The sequence below is a fragment of the Gobio gobio genome (genome assembly GCF_949357685.1).
Source record: "Gobio gobio genome assembly, chromosome: 8".
Classification (NCBI taxonomy): Eukaryota; Metazoa; Chordata; class Actinopteri; order Cypriniformes; family Gobionidae; genus Gobio; species Gobio gobio.
In genome coordinates, this window is record NC_137114.1 from 39,983,602 (window position 1) to 40,009,680 (window position 26,079).

General features: G+C 36.7%; 1 protein-coding gene across 1 annotated transcript in view; it reads right to left on the reverse strand.

Annotated features, from left to right (window-relative positions):
• Positions 1 to 26,079, reverse strand: part of caln1 (calneuron 1) — an 85,007-nt gene that overhangs the window by 41,911 nt on the left and 17,017 nt on the right. The window contains exons 3-4 of the mRNA XM_079823419.1: positions 20,645 to 20,788; positions 12,095 to 12,207 (exon numbers count right to left, since the gene is read on the reverse strand). Coding sequence (XP_079679545.1) covers positions 12,095 to 12,207; positions 20,645 to 20,788 — 257 coding nt within the window. The remainder of the gene's footprint in view (positions 1 to 12,094; positions 12,208 to 20,644; positions 20,789 to 26,079) is intronic.

The following is a 26,079-nucleotide window of genomic DNA, read 5'->3' on the forward strand; positions in this document are numbered from 1 at the left end:
TAGTCTCCTAAAATCTAATGAGTTTAGTTAAATTGTAATACATTAAGCATTTATTACAGTATTACATAACCGACTGTCACTTGAACTGACATTTTGACATAATTTTGTTTTTAACATTAAAAATTCACAAAAGAGAGCTCAATTCACTTTTTTGTTTGTTTTTAAAAACATCTATATAGTTTGTATCTAAAACAGAAAAAAATTTGTATTTCTGTTTTAGTTAGTAGCCTATATCATGTTAAGCTAAAGATTCAAATAACTTTTTTTATTTATTTTTTTTAATTTCAGTTAACATTTATTTAATTATTTATTATTTTTATGGTTTTAGTGAACTATTATAACCCTGATACTTTATTGAATATGTGTTAAATACTGGTCTTTCCTCCTGACTATGAATTAAATGGGAATGAAACTAAATACAGTTTATTGTGTAAGCAAAAACGAATATATAATGCGTGACTTTTAATTATAAACCAGCTGGAAATACACCGGGACTCTTATTTTGAAATGCCTGAGCCTCTATTGTAGTTGTAGGAGCTAATTCAAGTTCAGATGAGGGCGATAAAATATGCTACAACCGTCTAAAACACATTACTATATAAACATCGTAAAGTAAACATTGTCCTTATTCATCAGCATTAGTTCATAAACAATTGCCTGGCATAAATGTGTGTTATTCATTGATTGTGAGCCGCTCTGGAGTGCTGGATTGGGGATGCTTGCGTGAGCCTGTAGAACGTGCAACAGCGCCGTGTTCTCCAGCGGTTAGATCAGCACGTCCAAATCAAATGTGCGCGGACATCAGTTCTGACTGGATCTCTTCCCTAATCGTCCCTCCCTAACATTTTCGTCTCGTTTTTATTTGTTGACGAAAATGACAGTTGATTTTCGTTATAGTTTTAGTCATCTAACACTATTTTTTATTTAGTTATCATCTCGTTTTCGTCAGGGAAAAAAGGTCGTTGACGAAAATTATGACGAAAATTATTCGTCAACGAAATTAACACTGGTGCACAGTCTGATCTAGCCTGGCTCCGCCCTCCTACGCACTTCCGCTCAATTTTCATTTTCCTTCAGTACTCCGTCTGGGATTGCGGTATATTCTCTGGTTTTCTCCGGTCAAATTCTAACCGGTCCAAACAGCGAACAGAGGGAGCGGCTGAGAACGATGACGTTGATGTTGTGCGCTTTTTTGAGATGACATACGTCACGACTAAACGTTAGCGATTGGTTATGGCAGATCCAGACTGGTTCTGGGCAGATCCAATAGTTTAAAACTTCAACAGAGTACCCGCCTTCAAGGAAGTTAACGCTTGTCAATGGAGAATGGCCAGACTCTATGTACAAATGAAATGTACGAGAGTCTGGTAGGACCAGGCTAAGTCTGATTCACTTTCAACAGTGTTTCTCAGAAATCACTTACTGCATCTTTAATGAGCTTTTTCTTTATTTTATCATGGCATAATTTTGAAATGCTGGTGAGATAAATGCATGTAAAATAGCTAAATGAGTCTCATAATGTGAAAGTAGATCATAATATAGAAAATAAATATTTCAACATGCAACTGGTACGAGACACTATTTAAGAACTCAGTTCTTGCACCTTTGTGTCCTTCATCAATGATTCACAACCTGAATTTGAAAGCAAAGCAATCTAAAATCTAAATGCCAACAACCAACTGATCCTGTCTACTGTCTAGACCAGGGGTTTTCAAACTGGGGTCCGGGTACCCCCAGGGGTCCTCCAGAAGGTTCTAAGGAGTGTCCAGAAAATTTCAGAGAATTAAAAGACAAAGCAAAAATGGATAATGGTTTCTCTCTTTTCTTGCCATATACATACTTTCCAGAATTGTATATGTTTGGTTTGTATCTTTAGTGAGTTTTTCTCACTATAGTCCCCTCCGTCTCGCTCACTGGGGTTGTAAGGCAGTATTCTTAACGCAGTACGGAAGCTGCTTACATACATTTATTGTGAAAGTTGCTTATACAAGTAATTTTTCATAGAAAATGTTCTTCTTCAGGTTTATACATACAACATTAATAGCTAATTTAAGTTTGTATTTCCAACGTCACACTTACTATTCATCTAACAGTTGATGGATTTTAGGAAGGGGGTCCCTCATAAATGTTCATCATATTTGGGGGTCCTTGGCATCATAAAGTTTGAAAACCCCTGGTCTAGACTGCTTTTCAAAGCTGTCGCCATTTTGATGGAAAATCTAACACACAAATATTTGGCAAGATAAATCTCCTTAATATTTAATAGGGATCAGCAAATCTGAATCAAATGCATACTCTACTTCTGACGAAAGAATATGGCTTTATCATAAGCAATTTTGCTTATGTGAAACCCTTTTTCCCTTTCATTTACAAATCATGTCGTCTACTAAATCAAAGTGCCTGCGGTTACAGCTATAGATCATTTATTTTAATATTTCAGAATAGATTAGGGTCCAGAAAGCACATCATGCATAAACAATACGATTATTTAAATTTTCTGATTATTATAGCAATAAAGCAGGCATAAGTCAACGTGCACGCTTGGCAGGGGTTTAGCCCTCCAAAAAATTGGTTACGCTTCCCAGAAACACTCAAAGACCTCGGGCGAATATCAGCTTCATCTGCTCAGATCTCTGAGGAATAAAGTATTTGATCTGTTTTATGTATTGTGCATACATTTTGTCTGGCAGTTTAGGAATCCAGTGAAAAAATTAAATAAAAATAAATAAATAAATATAAGTAATATTATATGATATAATGACACAAGTAGGGCCATCGAGCACTTACACATTTTAATCAAAATAATTCAGACATCGCATTATCGTGCAGATGAGTAAAAAAACACTGAATCTGAAAAAAGATATAACCTTATTTTATTTCCATTTTATTCCGGGAAAAAAAAGGCATTTGGGAGGTAAAATATGTGTTATTTTGGCAGGGCTGCCTGCTAAAATTCGCATTCCTGGGTCTGTATATCACATAATTGGGATCGCTTCAACCCGCGGACATGGAAAACAACCCGCGGACTTGGCAACACTGTGCAGTTGAGTTCTGTTGACATTTGACAACTAACTTTATGCGTCGCTCTGTTGCTCTGATTGGTTGTAGGTCTATCCAGGTCTTTCCTGGTTCGGTTGAAACACGCCCCATAATCACAGCCAAACGGAGCAGTATCAGACTCATATTCTGACTAGATGACGTCATGCTACAAAAGTCCATCATTGGCCTACAGTATTTTTCACAGCCCTTGATATAAGCTTTAACATGAGCAACATTGGATAAAGAGTGACTGATCATTTGCTTGCACAATAATAGCAACGCTTGATCACATTTGAAGATTGCAGCTGGTGTGCTGCCAACAGAAATTGAACGCCTCAGTCTTTCAAACGGGACATTAGTTGTGACACACTGAGCAATTGTGTAGTTATGATTTGAATTGGGCTTTGGGAACAGATTATTTCATGCTTCTAATTTTCGTCGTCATTTCTAACTGAGTGCGCACGATGATCCGTTATTATCCTTCGGGATCTCTTAAACAAAATCCTCGTCTCATTAGCAAGATGCGGTGTGGTCTCCCACCCCGGTGCAGATTAACAAATATGACACACAGAGGTAATTAAAAGCCAGACATGGGCATTAATTTGTTAATCTGGGCTTGATTTGAACATTTCAGGGTTTTTTTTACTTTGAGCGTGTGCCAGTTTATGAGTGAGCCCTGAGCGAATATCAGTTTCATCCTCTCAGATCTGTGAGGAATAAAGGGGTTGAGTTCAGACTCTCGTCTCGATAGATGTCCTCAGCTTCTGAGGCGTCAAGCTGTGTCACACAGCAGAGTCTGCATTCATGCTTCCAAAGCAAAGGATTCTTATGCCATTGAAAAGAGAGGTACAGAGAACAAAGCAAAGTTTTTGGCTTTAAAGGTGAAGTACTGTATATTAGAACATTTTCTTTACTCAGTTTAATGTTCATTGACTACTATTAGTATGCCATTCATGGGTTTATTTCGCCCAAAAGATTAAACATTGAGCCCCCAGGCACCATCAAAACATTGAGAGCGGTCCGCTCATATCCGTCAATCTCTTCCCAACTCAACCTATAACAAGAGTTTGGGGCGCGGCTACGGCAGCATGCTGGGTTCATTAGGCAGAAAAGGCCGTTTGCAAGGCTGTTTTCAAAATATGCTGTATTTCTGTAATTCCGCTAGGGGAAATATCATACATCAATTGTCCTCTGAAATCATATGATAGATTTGTGTGAGAAATGGACTGAAATTTAAATTATTTTTTATTGACAATTGTCTCCTCCAGTGAGCTGTTAACTGTTCAAACTGGACCACTGAGTTAGTGAGCTGAACTTGAAAACCAGATTCAAATCCGATTTAAAAGAATGATTGGTAACACTTTACTTTAGGGTCCAATTCTCACTATTAACTCATGCATATTACTAGGATATTGGCTGTTTATTAATACTCATAAAACACATATTAATGCCTTATTCTGCATGACCATATTCTACATCCCTTAATCCTACCCAATACCTAAACTTAACAACTACCTTACTAAACTATTAATAAGCGGTTATTATGAGGTAAAAAAAAAGTCGTAGTTAAAGGGTTAGTCCAACCAAAATTGACAATTACCCCATGATTTACTCAACCTCAAGCCAACCTAGGTGTATATGACATTCTTCTTTCAGACGAATACAATCAGAGTTATAAAAAAAATGTCCTGGCTCTTCCAAGCTTTATAATTGCAGTGAATAGAGATTTGATTTTAAAGCAAAAAAAAAAAGTGCATCCATCCATCATAAAAATGCTCCACATGGATCTGTGGGTTTAATAAAGGCCTTCTGAAGCGCAGCAATGGGTGTGTGTGAGAAAAATATCCATATTTAAAACGTTATAAACTAAAATAACTAGTTTCCGACAGATGGCCTACGCATCGATTTATGGCGAAAGAGTGATCCCTGACCTGACACATGATGTACTGACGAACGCGGAAGCGCAGACAATAGAGCAAAACAAAACACCAGTCAAAAATTAGAAGTCTAAATTTAGAATTTTTCAAGAGAAATGTAGGAGGATTTCAAAAAGCTTGAGTTCGTTGCCCAGCCATTTTAGTTTGAACCGCGAGAGGGATCAAAGTTTGCAATACTCCTACATCCTACGTCATACATCGTGTCAGGGTTACTCTTCTGCCGTAAGTCGACTTGCATAGGCCGTCTGCCAAAAGCTAGTTATTTTAGTTTTTAAAGTTTAAAATATGGATATTTTTCTTACACAAACGCTTTACTTCAGAAGGCCTTTATTAACCCTCCAGAGCCGTGTGGGTTACTTTTATGATGGATGGATGAACTTTTTGGGGTTTCAAAATCAAATCCTCTATTCACTGCCATTATAAAGCTTGGAAGAGCCAGGACATTTTTAATATAACTCTGATTGTATTCGTCTGAAAGAAGAATGCCATATACACCTAGGATGACTTGAGGGTGAGTACATTTTCATTCTCATTCATTCTCTACTTTTCTCATGGACTTGAGGTATATAGATAAAATTTCAGTTTGTTTCTCACTAAAGTTATCATTTGACTTCAGAACACTTGAAATATAGCACACGCGTCATATGAACTACTTTTATGTTGCTTTATTTGTCTTAATTGAGCTTGTCAGCAGTGTTAATTTCGTTGACGAATAATTTATCATAATTTTCGTCTACAACCTTTTTTCACTGACGAAAACGAGACGATAACTAAATAAAAACTAGTGTTGGATGACAAAAACTATGACGAAAATCAACTGTCATTTTCGTCAACAAATAAAAACGAGACGAAAATGTTAGGGAGGGACGATTAGGGAAGAGATCCAGTCAGAACTGATGTCCTGTGTAACAGATGCGCACATTTGATTTGAATGTGCTGATCTAACCGCTGGAAAACACGCCACTGTTGCACGCTCTACATGCTCACGCATCCCCAATACAACGCTCCAGAGCGGCTCACAATCAATGAATAGCGCACTTTTATGCCAGGCAATTGTTTATGAACTAATGCTGATGAATAATGACAATGTTTACTTTACCATGTTTATATAGTAATATTAGACGGTTGTAACAACAAATATTTTATCTCCTGAACTTGAATGAGCTCCTGCAACTGTAAGGCACAGACATTTCAAAATAAGAGTCAATGTGTATTTTGAACTCGTTTGTAATTAAAAGTCACGCATTATATATTCGTTTTTGGTTACACAATAAACTGTATTTAATTGAATTCCCATTTAAGTCATAGTCAGGAGGAAAGACCAGTATTTGACACATATTCAATAAAGTATCAAATTATCAGGGTTATAATAGTTAACTAAAAATCTTCATTACTTGAAATTAAATAAATGTTAACTGAAATTAAAAAAATAAATAAACTTATTTGAAGCTTTAGCTTAAACTGATATGGCCTAATAACTAAAGCAGAAATACAAAGTTATAAAAACTATATAAAAAAAATATTAAAAAAAAGTGAATTTAGCTCTGTTTCGTGTATTTTTAATGTAAAAAACAAAATGATGTCAATGTCAGTTCAAGTGACAGTCGGTTGTATGTAAGGCTTATATGCTTAATGTATTACAATTGAACTAAAATCTTATGATATTTAGTCGACTACAACAAGACTAAAACTAAAAACAATTCAGGTGACTAAAATATGACTAAAACTAAATGGCATTTTAGTCAAAAGACTATGACTAAAACTAAATCAAAATTTGCTGTCAAAATTAACACTGCTTGTCAGTATAAGTCACTATACACTTTTCTTGTATGGAAAACAGAATCTTTGAGGGCGAGTACATTTTGACAAAATTGCCATTTTTAGATTAACTAATCCAGTCAAATGCAAAGTGCAACATTTGGATGGAGATTTTGGACATTTGGATGAAGTGCAGAATGTAGGCGCTGTACTACAAAAGCGTTTTACTCTTTTACTCTCCAAATGTTTTTATTACTCTCTGAATCAGTTTATTAATAGTCATGTGTTTATATCAATTTATGCCAATTTGCCTTTTTAGATGCTTTTAGCTGTGGCCTGGAAACTGAGGAATTTGCTGAGGATATGCTATCCAAGTCTGATACAATGCCATTGTACAATCCAGTGTTATATGTAAAAAGAGTAAAAATAGTCTGCTTAGTGCAAAGTTGTCAAAAACCTTATTTAGATAATCTTCAGAATATCCTCAACAAAATCACTGCATAATAGTGGATGAAAAAAGTTTACATTTCCAAATGTGTGCGCGTGTGTGTATAATATACACACATTTATATATACAATATTTATATTTTTTCATATATCTTTTTATGGCAGCGGCTATTAGCACTAAGTGAAAATAATATATGTTCTAAGCGATAGATAGCTGTAGATGCTATTTACTAAGTGAAAATAGTGATATATTCTATTTACACCATGTAAAAATAGTTATTTGCAATATGTGTAAATAGTAATTAGATGCTATTCATACTTTATTTTGACAGATACATACTATTTGCATCTCAGTATTGTTGTACATAAACAGGATGCAATAATTACATAGTGTAAATTATTATATTGAAATTATTAAATGGATGCCGCCTTAATGGGACAATAAAAGCCCTCCCTACACCCCGAACCCTACCCAATAAATGCTTTTATTATTATAAAAAATTCCGTTAGGCACTTCATTTCCATTTTTAGAACATTTTCTTATTTTTTATTGAAAGTAAATGCCCTTCCGATGTGATATGTGATGGGTGAAAAGGGTGAAGAGCAAATCTGCAAAAGGCGGATTCAAACCCGGGTCGATTAAGGCAAAACCTAGATCCTCAAGCCTTATGATTTACTGACTACGCCACTGAAAACATTGAAATATGCCTGTTATTTTATTCATCTTGTTTTTCACAAACAAGCATTGTAAGGCGGAGTTAGTGCGAATAGCACTTGCCAACAAGGCACGCTATTTGCACTTGGTGTAAATAGACACTCCGTATTTTTAAGAACCTATTTTCACTGACACAATGCCAGAAAATAAAAAAGTATACCCTTTTTCTGGAAAGGACATCAGAAAGCACATATTACAAACACAAAAATCCATACAATAAAACAAAGGGCTGTAGGCACAGAAGCTGCTGTAGGACTGATATTATTTCAAGCTGCTATAAAAGAGACCCTGGTAAGTAAAGTGTGATCCAGCTTTGACTGGAAAGCCACTCTGAGCACACGAGAACGCTGAAGTGATGTAGCATTGATGAAATAAGCCTGACGCAGCGCAGCAGAAAATAAATACTTTAGAGCAAAGTCCTCCATGTAGTCTGGGGAATGATTCATAAAATATAATTAAAGCACTGACAGCAACAGCATGCTCCGAAATAACCCCTTCCAAAGTCAAGGATGGGACCAGCTCAGGATTCTCAGAACGGTATATTTGGAGCATCTTTACAGACGTGGATCTCAACCGGTGGGTCATGGCCTGAAAATGGACCATAGGTCTGTTCTGATAAGGTCAATAACAATGGTAAAAAAGTTAAATGCAAATAACAGGCTGCTAATTATCACGCAAAGCTAAGATGGCAAAATAAATAGGCAGGTAGAAAAATATATATTTACACTACCATTCAAATATTTGGGGTGGGTCAGATTTTCTTATGGTATTGAAAGAAGTCTCTTATGCTCATCAAGGCTGCATTTATTTGATCAAAATGGAAATAACTATTCTCTATTTGAATATATTAAAGGGATAGTTCACCCAAAAATGAAAGTTCTGTCATAATTTACTCACCCTCAAGTTGTTCCAAACCTGTATGAGTTTCTTTGTTCTGCTGAACACAAAAGAAGATATTTTGAAGAATGTTTGTAAGAGCAACCATTGACTACCATAGTAGGGAAAAAAATACTATGGTAGTCAATGGTTGCTCTATCTGCTTTGTTGATTCTTTGATGAATAGAAAGTTCAAAAGAGCAGCATTTATTTGAAATGTAAATCTTTCTTTTTATTATAAATATCTACTGTCACTTTTGATCAATTTAATGCATCATTGTTGAATAAAACTATTAATAGCTTTTTTTTTAAATCGTACTTAGCCCAAACATTTGAACGATAGTTTATATATAATATATAGGTAGAAGAAAAAACTCCCCATATATTTTAGTCACTGCATGTCCAATGTAAAACATTGGTCCTAAAGAAAAACCATTTGAGGCGCACTGCTGCGGGGCAACTGTCCTGTCCTCTAATGACATACACCAGGAATAGTGAAGTCACTCAGGAAGACACTCCTATACCAGAAATTGGCTGGAACTGGATATATAACAGGGAAAACGTCCTTCATAACAGGAAGGTTGATTCCTCCTATTTCACACACAGATGATGGATGGGGCGTCTCAATGATTCTTTCCCCTCACAGCGGGAATGAGCCACTCTCGGGACTAGATTAATTTAGTCAGATAACACTGCAAGATCAAACACTCAAACAACAAAAGGACACGTATCACATAAATCAGCAGTGAAAGGAATCGTCACACTGAGCCTATCTTATACACATATTCAAACTAACCAGCAATTTTGTGTTTACTTAATAACTTTAGGTATTTCATGACCTCAATATTTCATAGGAACTCCAGTATTATACTAGTTTTAGTATGTTAAAACTAAGCCTTCGATGGTTTAATGTGCTACAATGTCAGAACAGAAATATTCACACATTGATCTATATAATAACTGTAGTGTGGAAACCTGTGCAAAACAAATGTATTGGCATTCGGGCATTCAACTTGTGTCTATGTAAGAGTATTTTTAGTCTGAAGACCCAACATAGTGGCTATTTATCTCACAATTAATACTACGGGGTCGTGAATGCTTGATTCTGATTGGTTGATGAACTTTGTAAGCTGTGCAATTATTTTTTGCTAAACGCGCAGTTAAAGTAGCTCCAGGCAGTTCTTGACCGCATTACAGTTCCATATTCCTTCGCCACATTATTTCAGTTATTTCAAAAGGTCCTTACAGTCTACAACCGCAAAAGAACCAAAACCCACAAACACACTGACCAAGCAAATAAATATAATCTATAGAAACAACAGTCTATGGAAAGCATGCTGTTTTATTCAGCTTTCTCTCTCTCCCATACAAACACATACACATACAGTACACACAGATGCAAACATACATGCGTACAGAAACTTGTTCCCAGCGCTGTCAACAACTTTATTAATAAATTAGCATCTGCAAAACTATGTGACATTTCTCAGTATTGAGGTGGTAACATACTGTAACTGTTACCTGTAACTGAAGCAGTTAAACTTAAAGCTTCGCTATTAGTAGAGACGCTGCTGCCAAACACTGTTGAAAGACACACAGTAATTAACACACGCTTAAGCAATCTATCAATCTCTCTCCAATAACTTAGTGTTTCCCATACATTTATTTATTTGTGGCGTCCTGTCACAATATCAGCATTGAGCACCACAAATAGATTTCAGTAGACTGTGGCAGGCCGAAAATATATAAACTTCTCATAATAACATGAAAAGGTCTTTAATGTCGTGTTACTGGTCCCCACAGATGTTGCTGCTGGAAAGCGTGTTTCATTTCGTGCATGCGCAGCTGAACGTATGTTCACGTGCAACGCGGTTATCATTTCTGAGCTGTAGTTTATAAACACTGTTGCCCTTTAATTTGTTGATGAATTTGCTGATTTATGATTAAATAAATGCAGCCTTGGTGAGAAAGAGAGTTATTTTTCTTTTTAAATGTTAAAAATCTTACAGATGCCAAACTTTTGACGGCTTGTGATCGTTCCAATTCTCACTAGCTACATATTTCGGCATTTTTTAAATTTAATATCAAATAATTTTGCAGTGTATAATGACAAACAGGTGACGCTATGAAGGTGTTTGTTGCTGTTTAATGTTTCTGAAAATATTCCGAAAAGATGCCTGTCAAGTTACTGACAAATTCTTCACACAGACATTTATAATAGCTTATAAAAAGTCAGGGTTAGGGTTAATGCCTATTAAAAAATTCCCTGATCGTTCCGCGAGTATGTGATCTGCCCTCTGTGAACATTCAGATGTCAGAATCCTCTGAGATAGTCCCTCCAACTATGCCAACCAAGGTCGCAAGCACCTGACTAGTTCACCCAAAAATGAAAATTACCCCATTATTTACTCATCCTCAAGCCATATAGGTGTATATGACATTTTTCTTTCAGACGAATACAATCAGTTATATTAGTAGTGAATGGCGGTCCTGATTTTTAAGTCCAAAAAAGTGCGTCCATCCATCATAAAAGTAACCCACACGACTCCAGGGGGTTAATAAAGGCCTTCTGAAGCGAAATGATGGGTTTTTGTAAAAACTTAACTTTATAAACTAAAATAACTGGCTTTTGGCAGAAGGCCAACGCAAATCGACTTAAGCCAAAAGAGTAACACTTGACGCAGTGTATTATGTAGGATGTAGGAGTAGTGGAAGCTTTTTATTAACCCCCAGAGCCATGTGGATTACTTTTATTATGGATGGATGCACTTTTTTGGGCTCCATTCACTGCCATTATAAAGCTTGGAAGAGCCAGGGCATTTTTTAATATAACTCTGATTGTGTTCGTCTGAAAGAAGAATGTCATATACACCTAGGATGTCTTGAGGGTGAGTAAATCATGGGGTAATTTTCATTTTTGGATGAACTATCTCTTTAACCAAGTGGAGCTGGCATGGGCTCTGCTTCATCCTCATCACACAGCACTCCATCACAATCCTGAGAGTTAACTAAACCCACAGGGATCCTCTCCACTCAGCCAGATCATGGCCATGCCAAACACTGCTATCACTCACCTCTAATCAGCTGAATAAGATTCTTACAAACCTGAATCCAAACCTGAACACATAAATCTCACTAATGTACCATTATCCACACAATGCACCCCTTTACAAACCATCATTCAGACACTCAATGATGTCTCCCATTCCTGTTATTCAGCCTGTCATACAAATAAAACGCCTTATGTAATATTGCAATTTTAAGACTCTTTGAAGCTTAGTCCTGCACAACTACCGGTAAATTTTCCTCCACGGCTTCTTACCTGCCAGAATATGCTGTCTATTGTGTTTCCAAGGAAGCCTTCTCGTGTTTCAGAGGACAGGAGCTTAGGTCCGAGTATCGTCATGAACTCATCAAAGTCCACCTGTCCATCACCTGTAAAAAAAATTAAAGTCAGACTCAGAACAAATCCCAAAAGCTCATTTTAAAATTGAGGGAATTATTTTATGACTGGAGGCATTAAAGGTGAGATTTGCTCCACTGTTGGTAGGGTACAACGGGGCACTTTCCAAAACATCCGCTTTTCAGGATGCTCGTGGAAATGTATCTGAGCAAAGTTGATTCTGCATTAACTTGATCTAATATTTTTTGTTTTTTAAAATGTTGTACATTTAAGTTGCAAATGATAATCGAGAATCAATAACGGAAGAATATGTAAAAGCATGGTATTTGGGGTAAAAAGGCCATCTGCTGTTTAGGCAAAAGGCACATGATAAATTAGATTCAGATGGGAAATATCATATTAAGTTGCGTGTCCCCCTTAGAGATAATCACTATATTTATAATGAAACAATCCTATTTAAAAAATATGATATTAATCATATGGACCCACTTTATATTAGGTGGCCTTAACTACTATGTACTGACATTTTAATTAATCATTTGATACAATGCACTTATTGTGTACATACATGTTTTTACATAGTTAATTACAAGCAGGTATTTTTTTGAATGTAAGTACAAAGTTCTGTAGTTACATTTGTAATTACACAGTTGACACTTCCCTTACACCAAACCCAACCCTTAAACTTACCCATACCACCACACCTGTCCCTAACCCTACCCGTATCCCACCTCGATATCAGCAAAGGTGTTTTGCAATACAATTTGAACACAGTAAGTACATTGTACTTATTTTTTGATGTAAGTACATAGTACTTAAGGCCACCTAATATAAAGTGGGGCCCAGAATCTTTACTTTTTTTAAATAATTTTGTTTCTATATTTTTATAATATATTTCTATATTAACATTTTAATGACAGCATATACTGTATATTGAACAAAAATAAATTATTTTATTTATCAAAATAAACAGAAAATAGTTCAAACTTTGCTTAAGTGATTGCTTAGAACAAGTATTAACTTAGACATTATTAAAAACATTATTTTAGCTAAAGTATTTGTCTCAATACTGTGCCTTTTGCCCCGTGCGTGGGGTAAAAAATAAATAAAAACTTTGCCACCTCATACATTTATAACATTTTTAAACAAAATGAACCACTTTTACGATTTATTTTCACACTAAATATGTTGCTCCATCAATGTTCAATACAAACATATATTTTTTTCTTCTGCAATCATACACTGTGGAAGTAATGAAAAGCACATTTTCCTTAAGGTGTGCCTTTAGCGCTACCAAACAAAACTGCCAACTGCCACTGCTAAGGAGTACCAAGTGTTTTTTTTTAGCATGTTGCTTTGCACTTGCTAAGATGTTTTGAGGGCTGTTTAGCATGTAGCTATTCAATGACCAAAGACGTGTTTTAGCATGTTTGCTAAAGTTGAACTTTGACCACAAAGTTTAAGTATTACTAAGTGTCTTATTTAGCATGTTGCAATGCACTTACCAGAATATTATGGGTCGTTGCAACAGTATGTGGTTGCTAAGGGGTTCTATGTGGTTTTTAGCAAGGTGCTATGCAGTTCCCTTTTGAAAAAAAAACAGCATATGCTGCTTAGGTATGTTTTGAAGCATGGCAGCTGGTTTGAGCTGGTTTAAGCTGGTCCTGAGCTGGTTATAAGTTGGTCCTGAGCTGGAGCTAGTTTCTTAGGACCAGCTAAAGACCAGCTTAAACCAGCTCAAACCAGCTGCCATGCTTCAAAACATAGGCCTACCTAACCAGCATGTTGATCTCCAAAGTGTTTTTAGCACATTGCTACTGTATGTGGCTGCTAACATAGATACGTATACATAGATTTCATACACGTCCAGACATGGTCTAGACACGTCGGCACACGCTCCTGCAACTGTCAGTGTGCTGTCACTCACAGTAAGAATCAATGATGCCACAACATTGCGCAGCTTCTGGTTGTGAAACCGCTGAGATTTAAATTCCCAAAGAAATAAGATAACATTTCTCATTTGAGACTGTGTTGGTTTGTGTTTTTATTTGTATTAACTCAATATTATACGTTTTTACTATGGTAGGCCTACTTTCTAATGTTTTTACTTTTACTAAGGTAACTTTTTAATGTTGTGTTAGCTGACGCCTTCGTTTTGTTTTATTGTGTTAGTTTAGCAAAATCATCTGCTGAAGTCTATTGCAGATATAGATTTTCGTTTTGCAGATGCACAGTCAACTTCCTCTTGAATGTTCCTCCAATATGACAGACAGTAGGGGTGGGAATCTTAAGGCACTTAATGATCCGATCCGATTCCGATTCTGTGAGTAACGATCCGATTCCCAAAACGATTCTTAACATACTTTTTTGGTAACTAATTATCATGCTGTGCAGATACATGAACTTTACATTTAACCAAAATTGGAGTTACTATGCTTTTTGTTTATAGTTAGAATATTTGTTAAACAGTATTTAAAAATGATTATGAAGATTTATTTTTATTAACAAAGTTATATTCAGGATTAACAAGCTCTGAATGAAACATGGTAAGCAATACAATTGCAAAGATCAATCATTAAAAAAAACAGTTCTCAATTTACAACTAAGTGTGACTATTTTTCAGTTTCTTTAGAACATTTTAACAAAAAATGTATACGAACATAGCATACGAACGTAGTTGGTAGGTGTTGTTCTAGCAATCATCGGTATTGATTATCCACAAAAATGCTTGCCAAACACTTCTACTGCTTCTTCCAATATAGTTCCTGTTTGCCCAAACAGTGGTTGAGTCAGAAGTTGACATGTCAGACTTTTGTGAACACCACAGAGCCACACATCAACCTAAATATGGCTTACGTATAGTTGTCTCAGCATATTAAACTGGAATGGAGAAAATATTTGAACATTCAAAAATTAGTCACTTCACCTTTAACAGAGTAAATACAGGGAGTGCAGAATTATTAGGCACGTTGATTTTCTGATCATAATTTTTTTCCAGGCACATTTGACCAATTCCAAACCACAGTAATCCTAATAACTACTATTGATTTAGTATTTAATAATGTATAAGTGATATATAATTGTTCATGAAGGCTGGAAATGAAAATCACCTTATATTCAGGTGTGCAGAATTATTAGGCATGTTTTCTTTTACAGATAAATTGAGCCAAAAAAGAGATTTAACTCAGACTGAAAAGTCAAAAAGTATTAAATGCCCATGAGAAGGATGCAATACTAATGCAATACTAGACATTGCAGTTAAGGCATGACCATTGGACAGTGAAATGCTCGTTGGGTCAGCAGGATCTGACAAAAACAGGTGGTGAAGAAAAGACACCTGTTAACTGCAAAAGAATTAAGAATTAAGGTGAAGAATTAAGGGTGAAACCATCAGGAACCCTTTAGTCTCCAGCGCCACCATTTTCCAGAGCTGCAACCTACCTGGAGTCTCCAGAAGTGCAAGGTGTCAGGATCTCAGAGACTTCAGTTAGGTAAAGAATCCTAAAAAATGACCCCCACTAGATAAGAATCACAAGCTGAAGTGTTGTAAAATACATGAAGAAGGTTTTTTTATAGGCTTTATGGACAGATAGGTTGAGAATGACTCTTGAAGGACCAGCACCACATCCTCTAGTACCACTGTTTGAAGAATTCATCTTCCAGAATCTGGCAGTACGTTTTGGGAGTTCATTTTAGTCCATCCTGAAGTCCGTTTTGCAGAGATGGACTAAAAATGAACTCCCAAAACGTACTGCCAGATTCTGGAAGATGAATTCTTCAAACAGTGGTACTAGAGGATGTGGTGCTGGTCCTTCAAGAGTGCTGGTCCTTCATTTCCAGCCTTCATGAACAATTATATATCACTTATACATTATTAAATACTAAATCAATAGTAGTTATTAGGATTACTGTGGTTTGGAATTGGTCAAATGTGCCTGGAAAAAAAATATGATCAGAAAATCAACGTGCCTAATAATTCTGCACTCCCTGTATATGACACACACACTAACACAAAACACACCATCTGTTATGAGCAATCAGCCTATAAATGAACAAACACAATGTGTTTTCATCTTTCAATGAGTGAATGAGCGTGGCCTGTGCTTGCAAAACTACTTATTGGTTTCCTCAGACAATGTAGCACTCCTGAAGATGACTCAATCTGACAAACTTTAGCTGAACTCTGAACATTAATGTGAATCATCAAGCGCTGCTGCTCATCTGATTATATCAGCTGGCAATCCATCTGCTGTCAGGCAGCAATGGCCAGGTATCGTGGCCCTTGGATGTACAGATGTGCTGACAGTGATGAAGGTCAATTGGAGTCATTACGGTTTTATTTCCCACAGCTTTTAAATGGAAGTCCGTCGCATCTAATGAACTTCAGAAGCAGCCTTTTGCTATGAATACTAAAGAAGGTCAAAAACGTAATAAACAATAACGGACAGTAAAATACTTTGACATCCGGCACCAGTGTAACAGTTTAACACTGACTGCTACTCCGCTTACTTCTTTTTGGCAAATCACCAATCGCTCCAATTACAGATGACACCATTAACCAAAATTGCATAATTAAACACACAAAAAAAGTATACCATGGTCTGTCTGAATACTCTATTCTGATTGGCTGGAAGGTGTGCAATAAAACCGTTTAATGCACAGGTAGTTCAAATCTGTTATGCTGTGACATTCTCAATTAAAGGGATAGTTCACCGAAAAATCAATGTGTACAGCTGTCTGTCGTAAGCTAGTTATTTTAGTTTATAAAGTTTTAAATATGGATCACTTCAGAAGGCCTTTATTAACCTTGGCCTTGTCAAGCTCAATAGTTCAACTGTGTATATATCTTTGTACTCATAACCAAGAGCACATTGTTGAATTACAAATTTATACATTGTTATATCTAGGTTCAAATGTAATAGAATATAACTGAAAACATTATCTATATTTGTGTTTTACATTTTGAAGTAAACTTGAGGAAATTCTAAGGAGATTATTTCAGGCTGTGTAAGTGGTTGAGACATTAAGTCTTTTGTCTCTATGCAATTTCCTGACTATTTAGCATGACAAGTTTAGAGCAATACTGCCTGAGTGATTGGATTAGCATCTATGCAGTTGAATGGCACTGTTATGCTGTTTGAATCTGGACGAGGGACACAGTTATGTAGGGTGTGTCCTTTACCTACACAACATATGCATTCCTTTGTTTGAATGTCTCCTCATCTGCTGTATAACCACTCCCCCTAACATCTAGATAAATTGCCTTATTTTGTACTGTTAAATCAGACTGTTTTCGGGCGACCTGCAGCACAGAGAGTTCTCATTAAAAGAATTACTTCTGTTTGATCCCGACGTCTCCTGGTTTTCATACTTCAAGAAACAACTGAAGTTCACAACAACATGCATTTTATTTTATTCAACAATCTTTCAAACACTATATATGTCACTGATGTTTAGCTTGGGTTTATGCTGTTTAATGTTACAGATTCACGGCTTTAGGTTCAAAGAAGAATAGTCTAGTTCCCGGATTGGGGGGTGAAATGTCTTGTGTTTCTGATGTCTTTTGCTGAACAGCATAAAGACGACTAGGCAAAGACCCTGATTTACGAAAATTAAAATAAAAAACTATAAAAATGTGATGAAAATTGTATTAAAACAGAATTTCGCAGTCATAAAGTATCTAAGCAAAGGTGAACAGCCTGAAATGGCTCAAAGGTAATGTCCAGTAACTGTTTTATGACCATATGCTAATGAAGCAGGAAAATATTACAGCTTTATTAATCCATTTGCACTTAAACTCCTCATGCAAAAAAGAATCTTCTCTAAAGATACACATAATATGTCAGGCCCAAAAGCCTGTAGATTAGTTCCGCTGTGCTGGCTTAGAGGAGATGCAAGTGAAGCAAATTGCTTTGAGAATATAAGCCCAGTAAAATAAACATACTGACAGCTAGCAGATCCTACAATTAATTGAATTCAATTTATGAATATGAGTTACAATCAGAGCACCACATACACATGGACACTCCTGTCCAACTCACTGAAATAATCAGATCTGCAAGCATAAAAATCGTCACATTTGTGATTATATTCCCACACATAACCAAATTATAATGTAATAAATGCGGTTCTTTCAAACTTTATATTCATCAAAGAATCCTGATAAGAAATGTATCAGTTTCCACAAAAATATTAAAGGATTAGTTCACTTTTAAATAAACTTTTGCTGATAATTTACTCACCCCCATGTCATCCAAGATGTCCATGTCTTTATTTCTGCAGTCGAAAAGAAATTAAGATTTTGGATGAAAACATTCCAGGGTTTTTCTCCATATAATGGACTTCAATGGGCTCCAAACGGTTCAAGGTCCAAATGACAGTTTCAGTACAGCTTCAGAGAGCTTTAAACCATACCAGACGACGAATAAGGGTCTTATCTAGCGAAACGATCAGTTTCTGTGAGAAACTGAGCAGTATTTATGTTATTATTTTACCTCTTAACAGACAAACGTGATCATCTCTGAGCTCAGCCATAACTTCCGCTAAGTGAGGTCAAAATACGAGCGTGGTCATAGATTTAAAAAATCGTAGATTCCTCATTCTACTGATCCGTGCAGGCGCTAATGAGGCATCTACGTATACATCTATGACCACACTCATATTTTGACCTCACTTAGCGGAAGTTATGGAGGAGCTCAGAGACGATCACGCTTGTCTGTTAAGAAGTAAAATAATAGCATAAATACTGCTCGGTTTCTCGCAGAAACGGATCGTTTCGCTAGATAAGACCCTTATTCATCGCTTGGTATCGTTTGGTATTGTTTAAAGCCCTTTGTTGCTGTACTGAAACTGTCATTTGCACCCTGAACCGTTTGGAGCCCATTGAAGTCCATTATATGGAGAAAAACCCTGGAATGTTTTCATCCAAAACCTTAATTTCTTTTCGACTGCAGAAAGAAAGACATGGACATCTTGGATGACATGGGGGTGAGTAAATTATCAGCAAAAGTTTATTTAAAAGTGAACTAATCCTTTAAGCAGTAAAAAAATAATAAGAAATGTTTCTTAAGCAGTGAATATATAGAATGTATTATAAATATATTAAAATAATTTCTGAAGGATCATGTGACACTCATGAGTAATGATGCTGAATTTATTCAGCTTTGAAATTCAGCTTTGCGTCACAGGAATAAATGACAATTCAAAAAGTTATTTGAACAAATTTTTACTGTATTTTGGATCAAATAAATGAGATTTCTTTCAAAAACCATTACAAAATCTTACAGACTACAAACTTTTAGTAAATGTAATTAAAGGAACACTCCACTTTTTTTGAAAATAGGCTCATTTTACAAGTCCCCTAGAGTTAAATAGTTGAGTTTTACCGTTTTTGAATCCATTCAGCCGATCTTTGTATCTGTCGGTAGCACTTTTAGCATAGCTTAGCATACATCATTGATTCTGATCAGTCCATTAGCATCTCATTCAAAAAATGACCAAAGACACTTTCAATATTTTTCCTATTTAAAACTTGACTCTTTTACAGTTAATTCGTGTGCTAAGACCAACTGAAAATGAAAAGTTGCGATTTTCTACACCTATATGGCTAGGAACTACTTTCTCATTCCTGCGTAATAGTCGCGGATCTTCGCGGCCGTACCATGGCTGCAGCGGTGCAATGATTCGTTGGTATTCTGTGAAACATGGTGGTAGTATACACCTTCGACTTACTATCACAGCCCTTTACAACACACAGAACCATGGCTAATCACACCGGTAAATCCACAACACAATTTGTCGGCTGCAAGCCTGAAACTTTCTCTGCAACTACACAAACTTAGTGCCAGTCACATTGAAAGTTACCTAGCTGGGGGCTACTTTCAGGCGCTGTAATATCATTGTGCTGCTGCAGCCATGGTACTGCCGCGAAGATCCGCGACTATTACGCAGGAATGAGAAAGTAGTTCCTAGCCATATAGGTGTAGAAAATCGCAACTTTTCATTTTCAGTTGGTCTTAGCACACAATGTAACTGTAGAAGAGTCAAGTTTTAAATAGGAAAAATATTGAAAGTGTCTTTGGTCATTTTTTGAATGAGAGGCTAATGGACTGATTAGAATCAATAATGTATGCTAAGCTATGCTAAAAGTGCTACCGCCAGATACAAAGATCGGCTGAATGGACTCAAAAACGGTAAAACTGAACTATTTAACTCTAGGGGACTTACTTATTTACTTATTGTAGAGTGAACAAGAATAATACGAATACTATCTATGTATATGTGTATGGGTCAGGTCTTTCCTACAGTGTGGAGTCCAGCTATCAGTTCTCAATGGGAAAACAGCTAAATAAACATGCTAAATATTGTCCTTGAGGTTTAAGGATAAGGGATAGAAAAGACCATTAGTGCGGTTAATGCCACTTCCCATCAGGAAAAAATGTGTGTGTGTCGGTAAGTAAGGGGACTCACCATCCATGTCCAATCTCTGCATGATGATTGCCAGCTCCACTTCACTGGGCATGTACCCTAGTGAGCGCATGGCCATGCCTAGCTCCTGCTTGGAGATGAACCCATTGCCATCCCGATCCAGGACCCTGAACGCCTCACGGATCTCTGCCAAGACAAACAAGCACGCGACTCAACACCTCAGGTGGCTTCCCGTCATAAGACATCTCATTGGTCGCCCTCCACTGAGCAGTGATTGCAGTGATTTGCCACCTTCTCTGCACCTGCTATTACACCAGTGGCGACACACGCTGCTACGCCGTTTTCTCTTCAAACGCTTGTCAGCTTCTTTTTTTACTGTTCATTTGGAAAGCTAAAAAGAGCAGTGAATGTCTGAATTTTAACCAGCCTCAGAAACATGACTTGAGGCCAGGCTTTTTCCTGGCTTATTCATTTGATATCTGCTCTACAGAGGAGGACTCTGCCTCTGAAATGTATATATATCTCGAATTGCGGAGACGAGCTCCATCAAATGCATATTTTATAAACAATCCTTCTGTGAGGAGAAAACTCGCGGCAGCAAAGGATTCGTGTTTTAAAATAGAGCTTGAGTGTCACAACTCTTAAGAACACTACGGTGGCACAGCATGTTCGAGCACACATCAGTACATTGGGTAATTTTGCCCATGTACTAACGGCAGTTGGATTCAAGCAACCTGGGAATTAACACAGGGAAAACAAAAGATTCCTGAGATTTGACGACAAGCTGCACTATTCTCATCCAAATCAAGACTTATGACTGCACAGACTCATGCAACAAGTTCTGCAATTTTGTCAGTCATATATTAATTTATACATTTGATAAGAGGAAAAAGCTATTTGAAAACAACATTTTATAAATGACAATTATTTGGCCTTTTCTTTTTGACTTTCTTTTTGTGTGGTTTTTTTATCTATTATAATAATATTTTTAAATATGAGTCATCTTATAATTTAGGGTTCCATAACACTTCCATAACATTTTTGAACATCATTTTACAGAGATTTCTGTGGCAGATTTCCACTTGATGTTCGGGTACCAATTCTTTGTCAGTGTCATATATTCAATTATTCATTTGATCAAATAAAAAGCTATTTTAAAATTAGAATGTGCTGTTAAAATATTGATACTGAACTGAAAAGTATTAAAAATATATAAATTATAACAATACTTTATCCTTGTCACGGTTATGTTTGCTCTAATTTTGACATTGAGTTCTGTTGTAGTTAGTTCCTGTTTCCCTACTCTGTTCAGCTTCGGTTTCCTTGGTTTATGATTATGTCCTTGTTTGTTTCTATGGTTGGTTACTTAAAGGGATAGTTCACCCAAAAAGGAAAATTAGCCCATGATTTACTCACCCTCAAGTCATCCTAGGTGTATATTAGAGGGCTGCATTGGGTTTGGGCTCCCGCGGGACCCAACGCAAATCTCGCGGGAGCAGGCGGGAGTGGGCGGTCAGAAAATTTAGCGGGAGACCCGCGGTATTTGGCCTGTAGTAGAAAAAAAAGCTACGCTAACCGATTCACAGACTGGGAAGACGTATTCTGCATTTCAGCACCAAAGCCCATCGACGCTGAAATGGCAGAATATCTTGGCAGCCGACTTGCGGATAAACCAGATCCAGACAATGTGCTTCAGTGGTGGAAGTTCCGCAAACAGCGCTTTCCTGTCCTATCAAAATGTGCGCGTTTTATTTTGAGCATTCCCGCATCTAGTGCGCCGTCAGAGAGGGCATTCAGTGTGTGTGGGCGGATCTTCGAAGAAAGACGCACAAGTCTGGGACCGCAGTCAGTCAGCAATATACTTTTCCTTCATAGTAATATGGAGTAGGCTAAACAAAGCAAGGTGATCAACCCAGTGATCAAATTAATTTGGTTGTTAAGTAGTCTGTTATTTTTATTTTATTTTTAGAAGGCTATTATTTTCTTTTTTTGTTGTTGAAGAATTCTATTTATTTTATCTATTTCGTTGTGTATTTAATTTGTTAAAATTATATAGCCCTTTTTTCAAAGTTCTCTGTGTTAGGTTAGGGTTAACTTACTCGTTTGGTGAGTGTGTATGCAGCCTAAAAACCGAGGTGCCGCTATTTGCGGTTTTGTTTTAATGGTTCATGTTATAACGCTAATAAAAAAACATAGGCTACCCAATGTTTTTGTCATGTGTGTGGTGCTTTGGTTTAGCATTGGTTACTTCATCTTATTTAAACGAAATCATGTTTAAAGTCTGTTATTCTGGATGTTAACTTAAACGAATAGCCTATTTAGTGTGTACATTTTTCACAAGCTGTGAGATAAAGTCAGCGTGAGAGGGCGGGCGGGAATGGACACAAACATTGCGGGCGCGGGCGGGAGTGGAACACATAGGTTGCGGGAGCGGGTGGTCCTGGTCATAAATTAAATTCAGCAGGAGCGGGCGGGTGCGGGTTTAAGAAAACAGTCCCGCGCAGGGCTCTAGTGTATATGACATTCTTCTTTCAGACGAACACAATCAGAGTTATATTTAAAAAGTCCAGGCTAATCCAAGCTTTATAATGACAGTAATAGTTGCTCTGTTTTTGAAGTCCATAAAAAAATGCATCTGTCCGTCGAATAACGTGCTCCACGCAGCTCTGGGGTGTTAATAAAGGCCTTCTGAAGCGAATTGATGCGTTTGTGTAAGAAAAATATCCATATTTAAAACTTTATCAAGTAAAGTTCCAGCTGATCGCCTTCCCTGGAAAAGTGTTGAAAGTGCCTTCTCGCAATTCAAAATGCGTACGTGACGTCATGACGAGCGTACCTGGTCGCGTTTGTCATTCGATCGGCAGAGGCACTTTCAACACTTTTTTCATAAATTGAATTGGTGGTCGGCCGAAACTTTACTTTATAATATTTTTTTCTTACACGAACGCATCGATTCGCTTCAGGAGGCCTCTATTAACCCCTCAGAGCTGCGTGGAGCAGTTATTTGACGGACAGATGCAGTTTTTATGGACTTCAAAAACAGAGCAACTATTACTGCTATTATATAGCTTGGATTAGCCAGAACATTTTAAAATATAACTCTGATTGTATTCGTCTGAAAGAAGAATTTCATATACACCTAGGATGACTTGAAGGTGAGTAAATCATGGGCTAATTTTCATTTTTGGGTGAACTATCCCTTTAATCACCTGTGTCTTGTTTAGTTCCCTGGTTATCTCCTGCATATATACTCCCTGTTCAGTTCAGTCCTCCGTCGGCTATCGTCGCTGTTAAAGTTTACATGACAAAGTTGTGCTAAAAAAAATGTTCCTTTGCATTTTTGAAAAGATCTGTGTAAAGACGACAATGTTGTCAAAACGATCCCAGTTCACACAGATCTGCAAAAAACTGTAAAAACACTGTATTATGCATGCCAGGCCAGTAGTTGGTGATGTTACTTTGTTATTTTGGTTGTTAAGTACTCACACATGCCTATAGACCTTATGCACCAGAGAAACAAGTGCCATCTTTAGAATACTGTCTTTGAACTTCTGTTTTTGCTGTAGCTGTATATTTCTATGGCATCACTGTCAAAGAATAATTAGCTAATGAAGTGGATTTACTTATTGTAGAGTTAACTAAAGTTATTATGAGCATTGTAATGTTTGAAGCGGATGTCATAACGAATGTCAGTAAACCGGGAAGATTTTAAAACAACCGGTTTAATCGTAAATCCGTAAATTCTCGCTTTCATGCTGTGGAAATACAAACCGGGAAAAATGGGCATGGCAACACAAGGTCTATAGACTGAACACGTAATACACATGCGCATGATGAATTTGTGGTTTTGTAATTTACACGGAGACGATAATGGTATCGTTTTGAAAACCTGCACTAAGAAACTTGTTTTGCATTTTCAGGCCCAAAAAACGTAAATATCGTGTAAATGAACAGCCAAAACTCATTAAAAAAGGTGTCGTGTAAATGCCCCCTTAGCATGGTTTGAGTTTGTATTCTCCTGTTCTTATCTAATTGTGGATTAAAGACTATTGAGAGTTGTGACTGTTTGTTAAAAAAAAACAATTCGTTTTCCTTATTTTCTATGATATTTTCAGCCGTTTTCTGACTATATTATAGAGATGTCTGGGAAATATTTCCATTTAAATTCCAGGTACATTCTTCGAATGTACTTTCTGAAGTACAAATGTCTCCGATAAGACAAAAAAAGGCCCTGATATTGAATTGCTGCTCAGTAGACAGTTCAGTACTTCCTTTGTCCTTAAGACCATTTTGTGTCCCATATAAAAACCTAATTAACTAGTAATATCTGCCACTCAATGAATCCCAGAAACAGTCATCCTCAACAGACAGTCTGATGTTATTGGTTGTCAAATTTCACTCTACAAAAGGGGGCTCATGAAATGCAATATCTAGTGAGAAAAATCGATACTGAAAATAGAAACACCTATTATTTTCCATGACCTTTGAATTTTTATCCATTTCCAAGACCTTTCCAGGTGTGGAAAACATTAAAATTATCTTATATTAACAGGTTTTCCATGACTGAGGACCCGCTAATAGGATTAAAATTCAACCCCATCTATTGGCTAAAAGCGTCCCGCTGAGTCTGACCATGTTGCTAGTCAAACATGGACAAGCTACAACTCAAACCAAATCAGATTAATCAAGCACAAAGAAGGTACCGATACGTAACAACAATCAGTGTCAAGAGGAAATTAAAACACAAAACAAAGCTATTTATCACACATTGTAGCTCACAATTATAGCCATACAAATGGCATTTATATCAACAGCTATTTGCACTGACAGTTATGTTTCAAAGCCAATTAAGAACATCTGTCCCAGGAAAAAGAGGCTCGTAATTGTTATTCAACACACTCTCACACATGCAAAAAGATTTTGGGGAAGCAGCAAAATGTGTGCACAGTAAAGGCATTAGATTTGTTTTCGTGCGTAGAGGCAAACTCATGAATATATACATAAGGATTCTGTTATGGATGTAAATCCTCTTTGAAAACATTTCATCCTTTCAATTCTGACTATTCGTCTGACAAGCACTGTTCATTTTAGAGATGAATCTGGCAGCCATATCCAATCGATATAATAATCATGTTTTTGATCTGGTAAGACACCTGAAGATGCGATGAGATTAAATGCTAAGATAGTTAATAGAAAAATCTATATGTGCTCTTCATATGGATACTTTGAAAAACATTTTTTTTTTCATCTGGGAGCATAAACATAGCATTCCTCTTAGTGTATTGGAAACCTTATTGCTGAAACTTTTTGCTGCCAAATCAAATGCAAATTTAATTCGATTTGTTCTGCATTTTAATACAGTCAGAAACCTCCATGCGGGTCTCCCGTGTTTCTCTTTCACAAGAGTATCTCTGTGATTAAGATGCTATACAGAATATTTGCTGACCCCTCCTGATACAACATCAGCAGGCTTCCAG